Source organism: Scleropages formosus, chromosome 6 (genome assembly GCF_900964775.1).
Source record: "Scleropages formosus chromosome 6, fSclFor1.1, whole genome shotgun sequence".
NCBI classification, from domain to species: Eukaryota; Metazoa; Chordata; class Actinopteri; order Osteoglossiformes; family Osteoglossidae; genus Scleropages; species Scleropages formosus.
Genome location: NC_041811.1, coordinates 34451863 through 34472230, shown reverse-complemented (window position 1 = coordinate 34472230; position 20368 = coordinate 34451863). Strand labels below are relative to the sequence as shown.

Genomic DNA, 20368 nt, shown 5'->3' with positions numbered 1-20368 from the left:
GAGACAAAACTGTTAACTCTCATACTTGATATCTGGTATTTTGTGTCAGTTCCAAGTTATAGCAAGTGAACTAATGGTTTCTGTTTAAAACAACTTAAATGATGTAATTTATTCAGTAAACAGCTCAATTACATATAATTTATTGCAGCATGAGTTTGATGGACATCTTATACAGCAGCACAACAGCTGGATACAATAGAATGACTGAGAATCTGCAGAAGGAAGTTTTGTTTCTGTTGTCCAGGAGGACTTTTTTCCTACTGGAATAGTTGCTGATTGTAATGTAATCCCTCATCTTGGGCCTTAGTAATAATGGAAGTGATGAATGGCTACGTGTTTTAAAGATGAAGCAAAGTTTTGTGTTCTAACTGGTCATAGGCTTTTGCGTGACAGTGCTCTGACAGCATGGTTCATCTGCGTCCCTCAATCTTCCCACGACCCCCTGCACTCACAGGCCACGTTTGGGAAGCGCTCCGACAGCCCTGCAGCCACCGACGCCGATGGTTCTGATGCGCAGTCTGTGGACTCCAGCCTGTCCAGGCAAGGTGGCAGCACATCCAAGAAGGACAGTGTTTGTCAGGTGGGCCCTCTGGATCTCCCCCAAGGCACGTGTTGACAGTGTTTCCACAGTGCCTTCCTAAAGGATTTACACCCTAATTTCATAGAACTGCAAAGCAGCAGAAAAAATAATACCAATGCAATAACTAGGGAAAAGATTCCAAATAACATCCAAATGTGTTTATATCCCAGAGGGCACCGTTGGTTCACTTTTCAGGAAGCGGAAGCTGCGTCACACCACGCAAGCAGTGTCTAGAGAAGGCCGTCCCTCAGCTGAGTATGCAAACAAGGAGACTTGCGAGAGAGAGGCATTTACTACTGTACTACTACCTTAGCGTAGAGTAAAGGTGCCCCAGCTATCCATATCAAGAGCTTTGCATACCAGAGGGGAAAAGAAAGTCTTACTAAGAAGAGGGGGTACTGCTGGCCTCAGGCCGGATGAACAAAGCAGGGTGATGCTGTCAAGGCTTTTAATTTTGAACTCCCCAATAGATGGTCCGGTTTCACTGCAAGATCCGTGCAGCACCTTTCCTGACAACTATTTATGTTACGTTTGAGTCCCCAAAGCCACCAGGTTGGCGAGAACAGCGAGGTCATTGTTCAGCTCTCCACAGCAGCGGAAGAGAACAGAGCAGAATGTGTCTGAAAAGCAGAGAGATGTCATGCAGGAGATGGAGGAGATGCTGGGCAGTGATGGTGAGGGAGTCGCAAACGCTGAGCGGACGCACGGTCGATGGTATCTGCAGGAGAGGGAGGCCAGATTGAAGTGTGCACCTGCTACAATCTGAGAGTGGAGGAGGCAGAAGGGGAAAGGCAGCGGAGAAACAACCAGAGGGCAGCTGATGTGCTGCAGGGGGTGAGAAGGCAGCCGAGGGTGTGGATGGGGGAGACAGCGGACAGAGTCGACTCAAAGGTGTGAGGGAGAGACAGGGATGGCCCAGGATGAGGAGATGGCACGGCCACTGCTGGGGCAGGAAAGAGGAGAGAAAGGGAAGAATCTATATGAAATACAGGTCTGTGTGTAGTGAGTACACCGGTATGCAGGGTAATCTTACATTTATTCATTATCTGATGCTTTTCTTCAAATCCCCTTACAGTTATTTACTTTTTTGTATAACTGGGTAATTTTTTTACTGGAATGGGTAAGTACCTTGCTTAAGGGTGCTATAAGTGGAGGTGGGAATCAAATCTGCAACCTTTGGATCCAGAGACAATAGCGCTAACAACTACGCTTCCAGCTGTCTCTAATCTTCACACTCAGACTGCTGCTTCCAACAGGAGTTACCACTAAGCTGAGTGAAAAACTGTCTGGCTTTACTGTTATTCAAAATATATATTACACATTCAACAAGAACAGGATATAGTGTAGTGGTTAGAGCTGCTGCCTTTGTATCTGAAGGTTGTTTGTTCAAACCTTGCTTACTGTTGTAATGCACTTGAGCAAGTTATTTACCCTGAATTGCTGTGGTGATGTTACACAGCTCTGTAGGTAGCTTAATATTGTAAGCTGCTTCAGAGAAATGTCTTTGCTAAATAATTGTAATGTAAACTTCTGTTAGTGCCAAATGGTTACCAGATTTAGTACTGAACACATTTGATATGTTAATTTCATAGGCGAACATTCTGCGTAATGCACACAGTCTGAGCCGGATTCAAACCTATACCAGCATCTCAGAAGCTGGGTACATCAGCCTTACCTGCTGCACCATTGTGCTGCTTGTCGGTTTGAACTACAGAGAAAGAAGAGAAATAAGAGCGTGGTATACTTGCATCGAGCAGAGTGTCGTTGAAGGTCACACAGGAGGAATGCTGAGGATTCTGTACAATGTGCCCTTCTTCATAAGACAGCCTCTACCTGTTGTCATGTCCCACTCCTTGGAACTTTCCAGATCTGCGAGGTTTTCGGAGACACCCTGCTGTGCTGCGAGGGCGACTGCCACCGACTGTTCCACCCAGAGTGCACAGGCCTGCTGCCCCCCCCCGAAGGGCACTTCACATGTGCTGAGTGTAAAGCAGGTAGGCCTCTTATTTCATTCACCAGTTAATGGGCTACCCTACGTGTCTGTAATTTCTACTAAATATAATCATAATGATCATACTTTTCTGATCCCTGTGAGGAAAATCATTCCTGTGTTACTGCAGTAGCACCAAATTCCACACTTTTTTTTTTTCTTTTTTTTCCAGGGAGCAGGACTGAATGTGTACACAGGGTGTGTATCAAAACTGTGCTTTTATTGGTGTTATTTACAGAAACGGAGTGATGGCCATGCAGCCACACTCATATAAACGGTTTTAATAACATGAATACTGTCGGACTAACGTAAAGGAAGAATTCATCCTACATTATAAACATTTGTTTATAATTGTGCATGCCACCTCTTACACAGAGCGACATAGAAAGTGTTTTCGGGAACTTTCTGCTTTTCGGCAGGAAAACCTTCTTCATTGTACCCATATGTAAGGAAACGAAAGCCACATATACCCTTCTGATGTAAATATATACACATATAAATGATTTATATAACAAAAATAAAGCCAAAATGGAGAAGCCATGGGGGGCACGGTGGCGTGGTGGCGCAGTGGGTTGGACCGGGTCCTGCTCTCCGGTGGGTCTGGGGTTCGAGTCCCGCTTGGGGTGCCTTGTGACGGACTGGCGTCCCGTCCTGGGTGTGTCCCCTCCTCCTCCGGCCTTATGCCCTGTGTTACCGGGTAGGCTCCGGTTCCCCGCGACCCTGTATGGGACAAGCGGTTCTGAAAATGTGTGTGTGTGTGTGTGTGTGTGTGGAGAAGCCATGTGTGGAAAAACTAAGTACACCCTTACTGCTTCCATAGGAATTAAGAGGGTAAGTAGCAGCTAGGTGCTGCTAATCAAATGCCCTTGATTAACTGATCATCAGCAAGTGTGACCACCTCTATAAAAGCCAAAGTTTCAGCAGTTTGCTGGTCTGGAGCATTCAGGTGTGTGGTAACACAATGCCAAGGGGGAAAGACATCAGCAATCTTAGAGAAGCAATTGTTTCTGACTATCAATCTGGGAAGGGTTATAAGGCCATTTCCAAACAATTTAAAATCCATCATTCTACAGTGAGGAAGATTATTCACAAGTGGAAAACGTTCAAGACAGTTACCAATCTTCCCAGGAGTGGAAGTTCCAGCAAATTCACCCCAAGGTCAGACCGTACAATGCTCAGAGAAATTGCAACAAACCCAAGAGTTACATTTCAAACTCTACAGGCCTCAGTTAGCATGTTAAATGTTAAAGTTCAATAGAACTGCTCCCAGTTATTTACAAGACTTAATCAACCGGTACACCCCAGCCAGGCCCCTTCGCTCATCTACTTCTGCTCGCTTGGTGGTCCCGCGCACGAAAGGCAAAGCTCGGAGGTTCTCGGTTCTGGGTCCGTTGTGGTGGAATGACCTTCCCCTGTCACTCAGAACTGCGGAAACTGTCTCTTTTCAAGAAGGATCTGAAAACCCACCTTTCCAGATCCACTTCGCCCAAGATCCCTCCAGCTCATTTCTGGTGTAACTGTTCACACATTGCAACTCCATAAGCATCCACAGATACAACCTTTATTCACCCATTACTCTGGCATTGTACTTGCTCATTTGTGTATCTTATAATATTAAAAAAAAAAAAAAAAAAATTGGTAGGAGGGTATCGGGATTTGTCTATCCTGTGTCTTATGCACCTACTCGAACGATGAACCTAGGTGCAGCAAGTAGTAGAGAACAAACTAGATTTGCTTGAGACTTTCATGTCTGCAGCTGTGTCTCCTTCTCTTAATGTAATGCATAAATTGTACTTTTGCTGAGATGTACGTCACTTTGGACAAAAGCGTCTGCTAAATGTAATGTAAAGATCATGATAGTACAATTAGAAAAAGACTGAACAAGTATGGTTTGTTTGGAAGGGTTGCCAGGAGAAAGCCTATTCTCTCTCAAAAGAACATGGCAGCACGGCTTAGGTTTGCAAAGTTGCATCTGAACAAACCACAAGACTTCTGGAACAATGTCCTTCGGACAGATGAGACTAAAGTGGAGATGTTTGACCATAATGCACAACGCCACGTTTGGCAAAAACCAAACGCTGCATATCAGCACAAACACCTTATACCAACTGTCAAGCACGGTGGTAGAGAGCTGATGATTTGGGCTTGTTTTGCAGCCACAGGACCTGGGCACCTTGCAGTCATTGAGCCGACCATGAACTCCTCTGTATACCAAAGTATTCTAGAGTCAAATGTGAAGCCATCTGTCCGAGAGCTAAAGCTTGGCCGAAACTGGGTCATGCAACAGCACAATGATCTCAAGCACACCAGCAAATCTACAACAGAATGGCTGAAAAAGAAAAGAATCAAGGTGTTGCAATGGCCCAGTCAAAGTCCAGGCCTCAACCCGGTTGAAATGCTGTGGCGGGACCTTAAGAGAGCTGTGCATAAACAAATGCCCACAAACCTCAATGAACGGAAGCAACGTTGTAAAGAAGAGTGGGCCAAAATTCCTCCACAGTGATGTGAGAGACTGATGAAGTAATCGTTTCTTGTATGATTTTAAGTTATTGCTGCTAAAGGTGGTTCTACAAGCTATTGAATCATAAGGTGTACTTAGTTTTTCACACATGGCTTCTCCATTTTGACTTTATTTTTGTTAAATAAATCATGACACGGTGTAATATGTCATGTGTTGTTGTTCATCCGAAGTTGTATTTACCTGATTTTAAAACCTGCTAAGGACCAGATGATTTTTTATGTCCTGATATGTAAAACTATAGAATTCAAAGAGGGTGTACTTTCTTTTTCACATGACTGTAACAGTGGTACTGGGTGTGACACAATGGCACTTAAATACATCACAGTAAATAAATTAGCAATAAGGAAAAAATCAGTAAAACATGGATACATACATGGGACAGATTGATCACTGCGAATAAAAGGATTACCAGGAAGAATTGTAAAAATAAAAAGGACACCTATTTAAGAATAGGATCACAAAAAATAGGGTAAAAAATAATGAAAGGTCAGTTCTTCATTGGATCCTTTTCTGTGCAGTGTAGTGGTTAGCGCTGCACCCTTTGCATCCAAAGGTTGCAGGTTTCAATCCCACCTGTCATCCTCTTGAGCAAGATATTTACTCTGAATTGCTGTGATAAAAAAAGAATTACCCAGCTGTATAAATAGGTGAATAATTGTAAGCTGTTTTGGAGTAAAGCGTTTGCTAAATGAATATCTGTAAACATGCAGTGGACAAGCAGTTATTCATAATGACTGCATTAATGAAAGTATCTCATTAAAAGAAAAAATAATCTGGACATAAATATTATAAAACAGGTTTGTGTTATTGTCATGCATAAAAACAGCTTTATTTTGGTCTTTTAATTATTTTTGACAACACATTTTTTTTCCCTCCAGCAACCTTTTTCCTCCATCAGAAATAATTTTTGATCCCTTGACAACGGGGCTTTGCCTAATGGGTTGAGACAAAAATCATTTGTGTTTGACACACTAAGTGTGTATCTTCGTTGCAAAATTCCTGATACAAGTGTCTCATTCAGGGGGTGCGGTAGCTCAGCGGACTTGGCTGGGTCCTGCTCTCTGGCGGGTCTGAGGTTTGAGTCCTGCTTCTGGTGCCCTGCAATGGCCTGGTGTCCCGTCCTGGGTGTGTCCCCTCCCCTTCCTGCTTTGTGCCCTGTGTTGCCGGGTTAGGCTCCAGTTTGCCGCGACCCCGCTTAGGACAGGCGGCTTTAGACTGTGTGGTGTGTGATTTATTCAAGCTATTGTACAGAATGAAATAGTTGCTGTGGAAGTAAGAAGGCCAGGTGACTACATTTCGGTTGTATGAATAGCAACAGTTTTGTATGAAAAATGCATATTTTCATAGTCTCTTGATGTTTTTTTCTTCGCTGTTCAGCTCCCTGTTATGTAAAGGAGGAGTGTATTCCGAGCTATGTTTACCGTACGTGTGTAGACTTAGGCTCTTTGACTACAATCGATTTGGAAATAAATAACATGGAATTTTCATCATGTCATATAAGGGTGGGAAACCATCCGTGACCGTGTGGTGCCGGCGGGACCCTGTAACGGAGAGGACACGGGTTGGGGTCGATCGGGAGTCTTACCCTGTCCTGTCTGCCTCCCCCCTCAGGCGCTCACCCCTGTTTCTCCTGCAAGGTGTCGGACAGCAGCGTGAGACGCTGCTCGGTCAACGGTTGCGGCCGCTTCTACCACGACACCTGCGCCCGCAAGTATGCCAGTGCCTCAGTGGACAGCAAGGGGTTGCGCTGCCCCCAGCACAGCTGCGCCACCTGCTGTTTGGAGAGAGACCTGCACAAAGCCAGCAAAGGTACCGACTTGTTCCAGAATGGAACCATATCAGTGGCGGCGGCTGCATTTTATCCATATTTCCCTTTGCTGCACAGGTGATTTGATCATTGGAGAGGCAATCCATTAATTTAATTATGCGGTAACAAATGTTGTAGCGGAGCAGCTGTAGGGTGTAATGGTTAGTGCTGTTGCTTTTGGACTCAGTGGTTGCAGGTTCAAGTCTCACACCTATGGGCAAAGTATTTACATTTATTCATTTAGCTGACACTTTTCTCGAAAGCAGCTTACAGTGTTAATGTTACAATGAGTTATCCATCTATACATTTGGGTAATTTTACTGGAGCAATTTAGGGTAAGTACATTGTTCAAGGGTACTACAGCCAGAGGTGGGGGATCAAACCCCTAACCTTTGGATTCAAAGGCAGTAGCTCTAGCCACTGCACTACCAGCTTTCTTGCAGTTATTTGTTGTAATACAGTTACAGTTAATTGTAATTGTAATGTAATTGCATTTATTTATTTATTTATTTATTTATTTATTTATTTATTTATTCATTCATTCACCCATTTATACAGCTGGGTAATTATCCAGTACTTACCCTGAAATTGCTCTTGGATAATTACCCAGCTGTATAAATGGGTGAATAATTGTAAGTTGCTTTGGAAGAAAGCATTGGCTAAGTGTAGTACTATTGTCCTACTATTGTATTATGTATCTGTGTTTTTTCTTTAAGCCATGTTTTTCTCTCTGTGTGGCGTTGCACAGGTCGGATGATGCGCTGTATCCGCTGCCCCGTGGCCTATCACACGGGTGACAGTTGCATCGCTGCTGGTAGCGTGGTGATCACACCGCACGTCATCGTGTGCAGCAACCACTCGAACTCCGGGAAGAACGGCCACGCAACGTCACCGGTAAACGTAGGCTGGTGTTTCATCTGTGCCCGAGGTGAGCTTGGCTTCTGTTCTGTGGTTACAGACGTGGAAAGTTGTCTTCGTGTGGCAGAGGTCGCCTTCTCCATGCTGGGAGCACACGGCTCATGGAAGAAGTCTTTGAAAAACCTGCTCTGAAAAACAGAAATTTCTTGATGCCAAAACACTTTCATTTTGTGCCCCCCCCCCCCCCCCCCAAAGTCGAAAGATCGAGTTAAAGCGATGCTTTGTTGCAGAGCTATTACCGTTATTACCGTATTAGAAAACGTTCCCAGGGAAATATTGGCAGCTCTGCTGTTCGGTGCCAGTTTATTGCATCCCAACAACTGTAATTGTCACTGATTATAATTCTAAATTCTGCTTGTGTTTCTGCCAGTGCTGTGATCAACTCTTATTTAGGTTTTCACTTCTTTTTATCTCCCATTTCTTGTCGCCGTTGTTCAGTGTGTATGATGAAACTGCTAATGAAAGAAGCTCTAGGCTGTTCATGCTTATGAAGGAGGACACACATTTAAATGCCTTTCCTTCTGCTTTCAGTTTTAATCTATTTCAGTCCCTTCTGTGTTGTTTTCTGAGATGTGGTTGTATGTTGGGGAGCCTTTGTGATGAGGCTACACACCGTATGCAGCATGGTTGCATGTGCTCTCATAGACTTCGAGACGAAAGAGTTCTTCCTTTCTCTTTCTGCACACCCAATAATATCTCTCCTGAACCTTTTTCAAAGCCTAGTTTCCATACCCTCTTGGTTCTCCGAAGGCTACGTTATAATAAACGTCCAACATCCAGCGCACTTGTCATTGTGTAGGGAAACGCTGCAGGTGTATCGCACAAATATTTTAAGAACTTTTCTTTTTTTTAGCTGTTCAAGGAACTGTTAGGATGATGAATTCCTCATATTGTCATATTTTTTTTAACTTAAGCACTATATGAAATTACTGGAAACTGATGTGATTTAACAGATTTGTCTACAGTCTTATATAACTGGTTTGTTTTCTAGATGAAAAAACTGCAGTACACTCATCCCCCTGTTATTTGGTTTTCCTGATATCTGGTTTTTCCTGGTCCACAACTTAAAGTTAACTTCAAGAAATTTGTCATTTTAAAAATTTATTCTATATACATTACTCTTCGTGAAACTTCCACAAATATTTCTACTTTAGCATAAAGATCCAGTGAAAAACAGCTATAAAAAGCCCTTAACTGTTTACTGTATTTATGTATGAATTTGACAGGAAGTCAAATGTAAAATATAATGGAAGGAGAATTGTAATTGAATCGAAATGTAGACTGAAAATAAGTCATTTTCTAGAATGGTGAGGAAGGCTTTTACGTACACGTGTGTTTGCTGCTACAGCCACTGTCTATTGTAAAAAGCTTTGCTGACTATGTAAAAAAGGCTCAGTGGATATGAATGCTACTTAAAAAACTTATCAAACAGAATTCAATTTTAAAAAAAATTCCTAATGTTGTCATTATTTTTTATTTGTCCTGTTTCCCAACTTTTTTTCCTCATGATATTAGGCATCATTGAGGGTAATTTTGGTGTGAACTTGGGATGGGCTTTCAACGAAATGGTATTTTTGCCCATCAGAAACAATGGAATGAGTAATTTCACTATGTGGTCTTTCGATACTCGTTTTCAGGAACGAATTAGGGCTGTTTCACGGGGGATAAGTGTATTCTGTCTTTTATGAGAACTGATTTCCTAATGAAACTAAATACAGTTTTAGTTCTCTTTAGACACTCATATATTCGCTGTATTCCACGTGTATTCATGTTTAATAGTTCTTGTCTTTTTTTTCCCTTGATGTCTTGTTTTCTGGAATCATGGGTAGTTTCATGGTCACTCATCACTCTTCCTGTTTGTCTCATGTGTAGGGCTATTAGTGCAGGATGGTACAGACAACCCAATATTAAGTTCATATGCCTATAAGTCGCACTACCTTCTCACTGAGTCAAATGGTGCTGACTTGATGAAAGTACCCATGATTCCTTCTTCGTCAGCTACCAAAAAGAATGTTGGGAAAGGTAACAGTACAGTTTTTTTCTACATTTTGTTTTAGTGTTTGTACTTGTGCTCTTTTTTCCTTTGGCCTTATCGTTAACCTTTTTGCTTTCGGCTGTGCTGCTTTTTGGCAACTCACTGTTTATTTCGTTGTGAAGCTGCCGGTAACGCAAAGGAACAAAAACAGGGCTTAAAATAACATGTCATCTTGGTTTGGCATGGAGACGGAGACTCGGTTTGTCCCGAAGGTGCATCTAACACACCTCAGCAGTGGGGAATTGTGTAGGAGCCACACACACACACACACACACACACACACACTTGTGACATAAGTGAGAAACACCTCTCACTAAGTCTCAGGTCACTGCTGTCACACTATTTGTGTTTGTGTCTTTGTCCTACTCTGGGTTTTTAGTTCTTATGGGGTGGAATTAGTGAGTGAAAACAGAGATGGTTCTGGCGCGCTGTTCACCGGCAGTCGGCCACCATAGAGCATCCGGTTATTTTGAGCCCTGGTGCTGTTTTGGCCACATGTACCCCTCACTGCCCCATACCACTGACTTCCCCGCTCACTGTTTTCATGTGTCTTGCAGTAACAGCTTTTTGCGTTTGTTGCTTCTGTTCTGCTTAAGTTCAGAATCGATGGCAGAATGGGGTCTATGTTTGCCTCCACCTTCGTTTTGCTGTGTTTTTGGATGGCATGGCTGCTCTGTTGCATGGCACACCACGTTCAAAGCTCAGTTTTGTGTCGCTGGTGATCTCTTTTGAGGTAATGAGACATCCCATGCTTAGTATTCACGACATCCTTTGTGCGCATTCATTTAAAAAAAAAAAAAAAAAAAAACAGCAGTTGTAGTTGGAAGCATTTTTCTGAGATATTCTTGTGTTATTGAAGAGAATTAACTGAAGAATACATCGTGCCTGAGTTCACCTTTGTTTCTGTGTTATAAAAAAGGACAGTACTGATCTCATGACTTGTACGTTCATGCACTGTTTTTAAAATATGTTGATTAAAATACATTTTTATCATGTGAAATGTGCCATTTGCTGCAGCAGTTAAAAGAGATGCCTAAGGTGTTGATATCGGTCGAAGTGACTGTATAATGCAATGTATGGAATGCATGGGTGTGACGGTGAAGCTTTTTTTAAAATCTCCTCTCAGTGGTGCCGCAGTGAAGTGAGAGGCAGTGCTGCTTATCTGGCTAAATGTCATGTGTGTGAAGCAAAGAGTTTTCTGTACTGTACAAACACAGAAAAACGCTCTCAGTTCTCTGTTGGCCGTAGCCCACAGCACGCCAGCGTGTACTGCACGGGGTACACGGTCCGAGATCCCTCTGCGGGTCACCGATCGGCCGTGTTGGCAATTGAGAGGCTCGTGGAAGCCACCCAAAGTAACCTTACGAAGGAGTGTGTCTAACAGCATCGCTGTTAGCAGTTCCTTTATTCCTGACCAAGTGGAATTGAATGTGAACAAATGAGATGCAGCAGTTAAATGTGAAAAAATCCTCTTTGTGCCACTGGCATGCGCTGGGTAAGGCCTGGAGAATGCCCTGTCTGTCGCCGCTGCTCATTGACGGTGCTGCCCTTTCTGTGCGTGCCAGGAGGAAAGCTGCTGTGCTGTGAATCATGCCCTGCCTCCTTCCACCCGGAGTGTCTGAACATCGAGATGCCCGAGGGGGCCTGGCTTTGTGCCGACTGCAAGACTGGCAGGAAGCCCCACTACAAGCAGATTGTTTGGGTCAAACTGGGTAACTACAGGTAACCATTCATCCATTTATTATAAGTACAGAGTGTAGGAAGCCTGTAGGTGTTGTGGTGGAAAAGGGTCCAACTGGTAGCTTAAGGATGCTTGTTCCCAGGAATAACCCTTAATCAAAAATTGTACATGATAAAAACTAAGCAGTATTAGCACTCATATTATTACATAGTCATGTGCCACTTAATGATGTTTCTCTTAACGACTGACCACATATATGACGGTGGTCCCACAGGATTATAATGGAGCTGAAAAATTCTTATCGGCTAGTGGCGTCATAGCGAAACGTGTTCCTCACGTGTTCGTGGTGGTGCTGCTGTCAACAAACCTACTGCGCTACCAGTTAGCACATACAATTATGTACAGTATATAATAATTGATAATGATAATAAACACCTATGTTACTGGTTTATGTATTTACTATACTGTACTTTTTATCGTTATTTTAGAATCTACTCTTTCTACTTATAAAAAAAGTTTACTGTAAAACAGTATGCTGTGTTACGCCAGCAGCAGCATCATAAATCTCATGTTTACCATGTCTCTTGACTCCATTGAGGCTATACCGTCTAGATTTGTTTAAGTACGCTCTATGATCGAGGCTATACCATCTAGGTTTTGTATAAGTACACTGTATGATCAAGGCTATACCGCCTAGGTTTATATAAATACGTTTTCGGAACGTATCCCTGTCGTTAAGCGACACGTCTATATAGTATAGTTCCCCCACCTTGAGCATTAATCTGCAAAATATGGTTGAAAGTGTCCATTGTTAGCTAGTCGACTGCAACATACCGGGGCGCGTCCAGTCTGAGAGTGACCAGGCCTGAGATGGAACAGTGTGGATGTATGGAGTGTTGTTATGACGTAAAACAAACAGTGCAACAACTGCATCTTAATGAAGCACAAAAAAAGAAACTGTGATGAGCAGCAGCAACACTTGAACCTCCTTTCCTGCTTAGGTGCAGTCGATGATCCAAGGGGTGCCCTTGGTCTGTGCTCCTGCGTGCCACATAGACAAGATCCACCAACTCATGGAGCTCGTGCAACACTCAGCCCACAAACCCTGACTTTGTCTTCTTGTCCAGGTGGTGGCCAGCAGAAATCTGTAACCCCCGCCTGGTCCCCTTTAACATCCAGACCCTGAAGCATGACATTGGGGACTTCCCCGTCTTCTTCTTTGGCTCCCACGACTACTACTGGACCAGTCAGGGACGGGTCTTCCCATATGTGGAAGGGGACAAGCACTTTGCCGAAGGCCAGGCCACCATTAACAAGACTTTCAAGAAAGGTAAGAGCATCACGTGTGTCATCAGCTCCCCTTGAGCTGGGCTCTCTCCTCGGTTTGCAGGGACTGATGTAGGAGGAATGGGCCCAGTTTAGTTAAAACCAGAGCTAATTTTGTGAATATGGTGTCAGTTAGAAAAAGAGAAATGAAGGGATGTGACACCGCTGCGCATTAACCAAGAATCCCGGTCCTCCCGGGTACTTTCACAGCCCTTGAGGAGGCTGCCAGGAGGTTTCAGGAGCTCAAGGCACAGCGAGAGAACAAGGAGGCCCTGGAGCAGGAGCGCAACTCCCGTAAACCACCACCATACAAGTTCATCAAGGTGAGTCACTGGTCATGTAACTCTTTTTACCGCTGTCTATATATATATTGGAGTTATTCCTACATCTATTTACAGTATATGGCATATATACCTAAAACTACATCTGTAGCTGCTAGTGTCTTGATTAGAGGTGCTGCCTTTGGACCCAAAGGTCACAGGTTTGAATCTTACCTCCAGCTGTTGTACCCTTGAGGAAGGTACTTATCCTAAATTACTGCAAGACAAAATATACCCAGAGTTAATGTTAAGGAGTATAACATTGTAAGTCCATTTGGAGAAAAGTGCCACATAAATTAATGAATGTCTATCCAACAAAATGATGAAATTCTGACACATCTGCAGAAGACATTTCCATGGTAATTCGGAAGCTTGGGAAGGAAACTTTTGCGTAATTGAGGATAATACAGGGGGTAGATAAAATAACAAACCCCATATGAAAAATGGTGTTTAGCTTTGTTGTAACTTTACAAATGCAGCAAGAAAGGTGTCATTTTAGGTTGATTGCCAATAAGCTGTGTGTGTGTGTGTGTGTGTGTCAGTTATAAAAGCGCTCTGACTATTAGCACATTGATAATGAGCTCTCAACGAGTTCCAAAGAGGCCAAATAGTCGGTACCTGAATTGCAGGTGCGTTGGTCACAAAAACTGTTGAACTATTTAATGTGTCAAGTAACAACAACATGTGACAAACATGGGCAAACTGCATGGACGAAGAGGAACGGTCATCATAAGTCGAAGCTCCGGCAGGGATAGACAGACATTTCGCGAGAGAGTTGCTGAAGACCCCAAAATACATCCTCACAAATTACCACAGAATTGAATGAGTACCTCTGTGACCCAGTTTCAACAGGAAATGTACACAAAGCGGTAATTTATGGCAGGGCTGCTGTCTGGAAACCACTTGTATCTTGAGGACAACGCACAAAGATGTATGACCTGGTGTAAAGAGCACAAAACCTTGACCCCTGAGCAACGGTAAAAAGTCGCTTGAATCTGATGAGTCGCCTTTCACCCTATTTGTACATCTGGATGGGTTTATGTGCACAGAGAGTTAAACGACATCTTCAACCCACAACGTCTGTAGCCAGCTGTTATATTTTGGGAAATCTGTAATGGTATGGACGGTCATCTCATGGGAGACATTCGGTTCAATGACTGATTTGCACGGTTGTATAACAACCACAGAATTTTATGCTATTTTGCATAACCTGGTGGACCTCATGGTGCTGACACAGTTCCCTCATAGTGTTTCCATATACCAGGATGGTAATGCCCCCAGTCACCAGATCAATCATCACTGAGCCTATGTGGGAAGGTCTGGAGCACCGAGTGTAAAGGAGATCTCCAGCTCCTTCATTCTCAAAGATCTGGAGGCTTTTCTTCTTGAAGAATGGTGCAGTGTCCCCCAGGATTGGAGCTGTTCTTAAGGCAAAGGGTGGCCCTTCTTCTTAGGTCCATAATAAGTGTATTGTTACTCTGATACAGCCCTTGTCTGAGGAATGCACCTTTGTTTACCATGAGATGTATGTCACTCTGGAGAAAAACCATCTGCCCATTGCTTATATGTACATGTCATATGTACATTTGACTGACCTGGCCTTTGGTTTTGGATTTACATCTCTGACAGTCCAACAAACCGGTGGGGAAGGTGCAGGTTCACGTTGCAGACCTGTCTGAAATTCCACGCTGCGGCTGCAAGCCAACGGACGAGAGCCCATGCGGCCAGGACTCACAGTGCCTGAACCGCATGCTGCAGTACGAGTGTCACCCACAGGTGTGCCCTGCTGGGGACCGCTGCCACAACCAACGCTTCACCCGGCGCCTCTACCCCGAGACTGAGGTTGTTAAGACCGAGGGCTGCGGCTGGGGCCTTAAGACCAAGGTGGACTTGAAGAAGGTTAGGCTTTGCAGACTCACACTGCTCATTATCATCAGCCACCTTGACTTCAAATCACCCACTTTAATGTCTACTGTGGTACATTTAGTACAGCTTCAGGTACTATCTTTATTTTACTATTTAGACATTTAGATATTTTACCTGAAGGTTCCACTCCAGGATACAAGAGCAGGTACCCTTGGACTAGGCCACCTACAGATTACTAGTTCCTACCCCTGATCACTTTTCCATCTTTGCCTTTATCTAAAAAGGTTGAAGAGATGACTTTGTGAATGTACCTTATTTGTTGTTATCTCTAAGGGAGATTTTGTGACCGAGTATGTTGGGGAGGTAATTGACTCAGAAGAATGCAGGCAACGAATCAAACATGCCCACGAGAACCACGTGACCAACTTTTACATGCTTACTCTCACCAAGGTACATGTTCACACTGCAAAATACCCAGAATATGTTCTCTCGTTCACAAAGAGTGATGCTAACGCACTCTATGCTTGTTAACATCTCCAAGAGCCACTGGTCTCTGCACAAGCTTATTGCCCCCAGTCTGTTTAAAGGTTCATGGTCTCCTGTGGCCCTCAGGACCGTGTGATTGATGCCGGGCCCAAGGGGAACTTCTCCCGCTTCATGAACCACAGCTGCAGCCCTAACTGTGAGACGCAGAAGTGGACGGTCAACGGGGACGTCCGCATAGGGCTCTTTGCCCTGTGTGACATAGAGGCAGGTGAGAGTAAGAGAAGACCCTTTACTTGAGATGCAGGTGGTGAAGAAAACAACAGAACGGGTTGTGTTTTTTCCTCATCCACTTTTCACTCCTTATACAAACATTGCTTAATGGCATAGTGCTTGGAGTTGCTGCCTGAAAGAGACTGGTTCAAATCCCACTTTCTTCCCTAGCACCATGAGCAAGGTACTTATCCTGAGTTGCTCCAGTAAAATTACCCTGATGTATAAATGGGTAAATAATTGTAGGTAACTTCACACTGTAATTCACTTAGGGGAAAAGTGTCAGATAAATGTAACAATGTAAATGTGAGCCAAGACAACCATGTAGCTTTGAAGTACAGATTTATTATCCAGATGAATAATGTGCTGTGAATAATACCTGAGAGCTGTGTGTGTGTGTGTGTGCGCACACGCTGTAGGCACAGAGCTCACCTTCAACTACAACCTGGACTGCCTCGGCAACGGAAGGACATCCTGTCACTGCGGAGCAGAGAACTGCAGTGGCTTCTTGGGGGTTCGGCCAAAGGTGAGCAGCATTTTCGACAAAATCCCCAGAAAGATCCTTCCAGGGAGAGCGGAACGGCCCTCACCAGTGGGAAAACAACAATTGAATTAGGCACACTAGCACACACACACACACACACACACACACAGAGTTTGGCCCTTTTTGCAAGGCTGAATTCTGAACCTCTGTGATTGGCCTAAACAGCACGGGCCCTTGCTGGATTTCAAAAGCTTTTTGTTCACAGGCCACTGTTGGATACACGCTTCTTGTAAAGTGCTCATCTTTGTCCATCCCTCAGAGTGCAGTGGTGATAGAAAAGGAGGAGAAAGCCCGCAACGCCAAGCTGAAGCCCAGGAAGCGCAAGCTGAGGCCGGAGAGCAGGCAACCGCATGACTATTACTGCTTCTGTTGTGGCGAGGGCGGTGAACTGGTCATGTGCGACCGGAAGGAGTGCCCCAAAGCGTATCACCTGCTGTGTCTCAACCTGACCAAGCCACCCTACGGTACGTCCTGCTTCGTACCCGGTGCTGTGTGTGCACCAGGAGTGTGTTGCCACATGGTGAACGCATTGCTCCTGGTGGTAGAGACACGTATTTTGGTTTTTCATTTTAGGGTGTCTTTTATTTTGCCTTGCTTTGTCTATACCGTTTACTGTGTTACGCTACTGTAAGGATCGTTGTCATGCAGATATTCCCTATAATGCAGAAATTCTTTGGGATTCATTGCTGTTTAAGGACCCCATCAGTGTTTACCCAGGTATCAAACCCAATGTGAAATGTCTTGGCACATACAAAGTGTCACTCAGTCGGACTGATAGCTGGTCACGAGCTATGAACACACACACACACACACACACACACACACACACACACACAGAGCTGTGTGTATTACTCACATCACTCACTTGTCCTACTAGATAATCAGAGACAGCTGCACATACAGGTTCTGAATGTTGGGAACAAGTCGTAATGAGAGCTCTACTCCTCCCAGGTGCTCTAAATCTCTTCTTCCTGCTTCTTTTTCAACATATTACCTTATAGCTAAAGTCCTCGCCGATAAACTGCACGTTGCGTTTCTACCGCGTTTCCCTTTTCCGCATCGACTCTTCACACGGCCCACAAATAATCTGTTAAAAATTAAAATTTTTTCAACCGTTTCCGTGTCCCTGTGAATTGTCACTGCATTTGCATTGCGCTGGTGGAATATTCATAACACACAATATGATATCAAACCACAGAGATTGCTGCCCCATATGAAACTTAATAATAGCAGCAACTAGTCTGATACACAGAAAGTTCTTAATAATAAAAATATAAGGTGAAACATTAGGATAATGTTATTAACGTGGGTGTTTTTTGTGATTTTTAAGTGTCAGTCAGCCCAAGAAACAGATTGCAGGAACTTCTTAGGTTCAGAAGGGTGTGTGTTTATTTATAGCAGTGTACGTACTTCTTTGGGAAACGGGTACGTTCTTGATATGACATAGTGCAGCGTGTGTGTGTGTGATTGGGTGTATATGTAATGTAATGTAACAAAATAATTGTAATTTCCAGTTTTTCCCAACTCTTTAGTGGTTTAGTGACTGGCATTGCTGTACGTGGCCCTTGCTAGCTGTTGTACTCCTCATTAGTGATGATGCTAACTATTGTCTGTTCCCCCCCCCCCGTTTGTTGACTCAGGTCGCTGGGAGTGCCCTTGGCACCAATGTAGTGTGTGTCAGCGTCCAGTCTCTTCCTCCTGCCACTTTTGCCCGAGCTCCTTCTGCCGGGAGCATGAGAAGGGCATGCTGGTACCCTCTGTCCTGGACGGGCACCCCTGCTGCTCCAAACATGACCCCGAGAAGCCCCCAAACCACTGGTCTGAACTTAGCCAGGTCAAGGTCAAAGAGGAGCCTCCGGAGCCGGGGGAGGACTCTCCCTATTGATGTTCTGGCAAAGGAAAGGGGGGAATTGAGGAATAATTAAAGGGTGGGGGAGTCATGCCACATAAGCCTTGTTTTCTTTTTAAACAATGCCATACAGAAGAGCTGAGAATAGTGATGTCTCTTTTCTTTTTTAAATCTGTCATCATATTCCAGTTTATTATTTTAACTGGAGGTCAGCAATTCATTTTTACCACTGCCATTAATTTTATTTAACAATTTTTACAATATCTTTCCATTTTTACTTTTTACGCAAGATTCCAACAGTGTGAGTGTTGGCAACACACATGGTCTTCAGCTGAACTTTTCATCCTGGGTGTAAGGAGATGATTCATCCTTCCCCTGCTGCTCTTTCTTAATTTTTTCCCCATAGTGAAAGACACAGACAAGGACTGTTTAGGGGAGACTGTCAGAGCCCCTTTCCCTACCTCCGCTCCCCCTTCTCCTTTTTCCAAATGTTGATCACTCCAAAAACACGATATTGGAATTATGTACCTCATTATATATATACATAGATATATTGAAAGCTTAGGAAAAAACTTGTTGTTCAGTGTCACCTTGATTACATTACATTTAAGAGCATTAAATCAAGACTCTGTATCCAACATAACACTCTATATTTCTTCAACAGACTGCAAAGAAGAAATTTATTACCTCCTGTATTTTGGTTTGAATTTTTAATGTGTATATTTATTAATATATTTATATGTATATGTTTTCAGCTTCAGCCTTTCTCAAAGGCCTTTTAGGAAGTACTGTCTCTTTTTAAATGTTTGTTCAGTTTCTGTGTATCACCATGTTATCTGAGTACTCAGACATGCACTTAGTTGTGAGGCTTTTTTATGATGGCCCTACGGTACGGACAAATGCCACGACCGGCTTGAAGTACTTTTCTCATTTCTACTGTGTGTGGATCCATGAACACTACCATCACGTGTGTGTGCGTGTGTGTGCGCGCGTGTGTGTGCGCGCGTGTGTGTGTGTGTGTGTGTGTGTGTGTGTGTGTGCGTGCGTGTGCGTGTGCGTGTGTGTGTGTGAGAGAGAGAATGAGAGAGAGAGAATTTAACAGTAGTCCAGTGTGCATAGACAAACCAGTTGTTTTTGAGTTTAACCGCACGACAATGATTTCCTTTGGGCAGGCATCTTAATCTTGAATATTTAAAATGAAGAACACAAGAAAAGGTCTGATGCAAGGTGTCTCGGTAAAAAAATTAGCCATTCAGTGGTTTTTTTGTGTGCAACTCGTACCACAGAGAACTTCTGGATTTTATTTTTCTGAAATGTCTAATTTCATTTTCTGATGGTGGATTTTGTATAAGGAGCGTTGCTCTAGTAGTGAATTCTGCAGATAACTAAAACTAGCAACTCATCTCGAGGAGCCAGTTCTCCATGTCTTGGGGGACGTAAAAGCATTTTAAAATAAAAAGTAGTCTGTTGATCGTACTTGCCCATTATTTTGGATCTTGTTTCAGTTAGAGTTGTTGAATTTTATATCACAGCATTTTATTCATTTTAGTCATATAAGCCTGAAACAAATAGTTTTAAATTCTTCATGCAAAGTATTTTAGCTTCAAAATAATTTCACTGTTGTGTTTAAGTGGTATAAACTGTCAGCTTAAATTGCCAATTTTTAATTTCTTTTTTTATAATGCCCATTGCAAGTCTTATTTCTTTGTGCATCATGTAAAAGTGATATGTTCTTGATGACTTTTGTGAGAAAGTGCTTTGAAAACTTAGAACCTCTGTGATCCAGATGTTGCTTACCTTGTGGTGCTACTTAGGATCCACCCCAGAGTCCAGGCTGACCTGTAGAAAGCTAAGGCACTGCCTACTGCATGGAACGCTGTCTTCGGTACTGTCACTAAGAGTGGTGAAATACCTCCCAACACAGAGCTTTTTTCTTTTCATAGCTCAGTCGAAATTCACTTCAGCAGCTTGCAATTCCAAATTAATGGCCAGTAACATAGGCAGATTTTTATTTTTTTTTAATGATATATATTTTTTTTAATCCCAGTGTTTTCAAATATTTTTTACCATGTATTACATGTAGCAATAACATGGGCTGTCGTACCATTTCGTCGTTAAATATTGAAAAAAGTTTGATTTTCAACCAGCTCCATATAGATCATGTTTCTTGATATT

General features: G+C 43.3%; 1 protein-coding gene across 1 annotated transcript in view; it reads left to right on the top strand.

The window, feature by feature from the left end:
* The window catches only part of nsd3 (nuclear receptor binding SET domain protein 3), a 29151-nt gene extending 10410 nt beyond the window's left edge, over nt 1-18741 (top strand). The window contains exons 10-23 of the mRNA XM_018752331.2: nt 455-580; nt 2448-2574; nt 6703-6900; nt 7647-7826; nt 9689-9838; nt 11417-11573; nt 12660-12862; nt 13069-13181; nt 14808-15077; nt 15378-15494; nt 15657-15798; nt 16220-16326; nt 16604-16808; nt 17985-18741. Coding sequence (XP_018607847.1) covers nt 455-580; nt 2448-2574; nt 6703-6900; nt 7647-7826; nt 9689-9838; nt 11417-11573; nt 12660-12862; nt 13069-13181; nt 14808-15077; nt 15378-15494; nt 15657-15798; nt 16220-16326; nt 16604-16808; nt 17985-18229 — 2340 coding nt within the window. The 3' untranslated portion in view covers nt 18230-18741. The remainder of the gene's footprint in view (nt 1-454; nt 581-2447; nt 2575-6702; nt 6901-7646; nt 7827-9688; nt 9839-11416; nt 11574-12659; nt 12863-13068; nt 13182-14807; nt 15078-15377; nt 15495-15656; nt 15799-16219; nt 16327-16603; nt 16809-17984) is intronic.
* Nucleotides 18742-20368: the final 1627 nt, after the last annotated feature.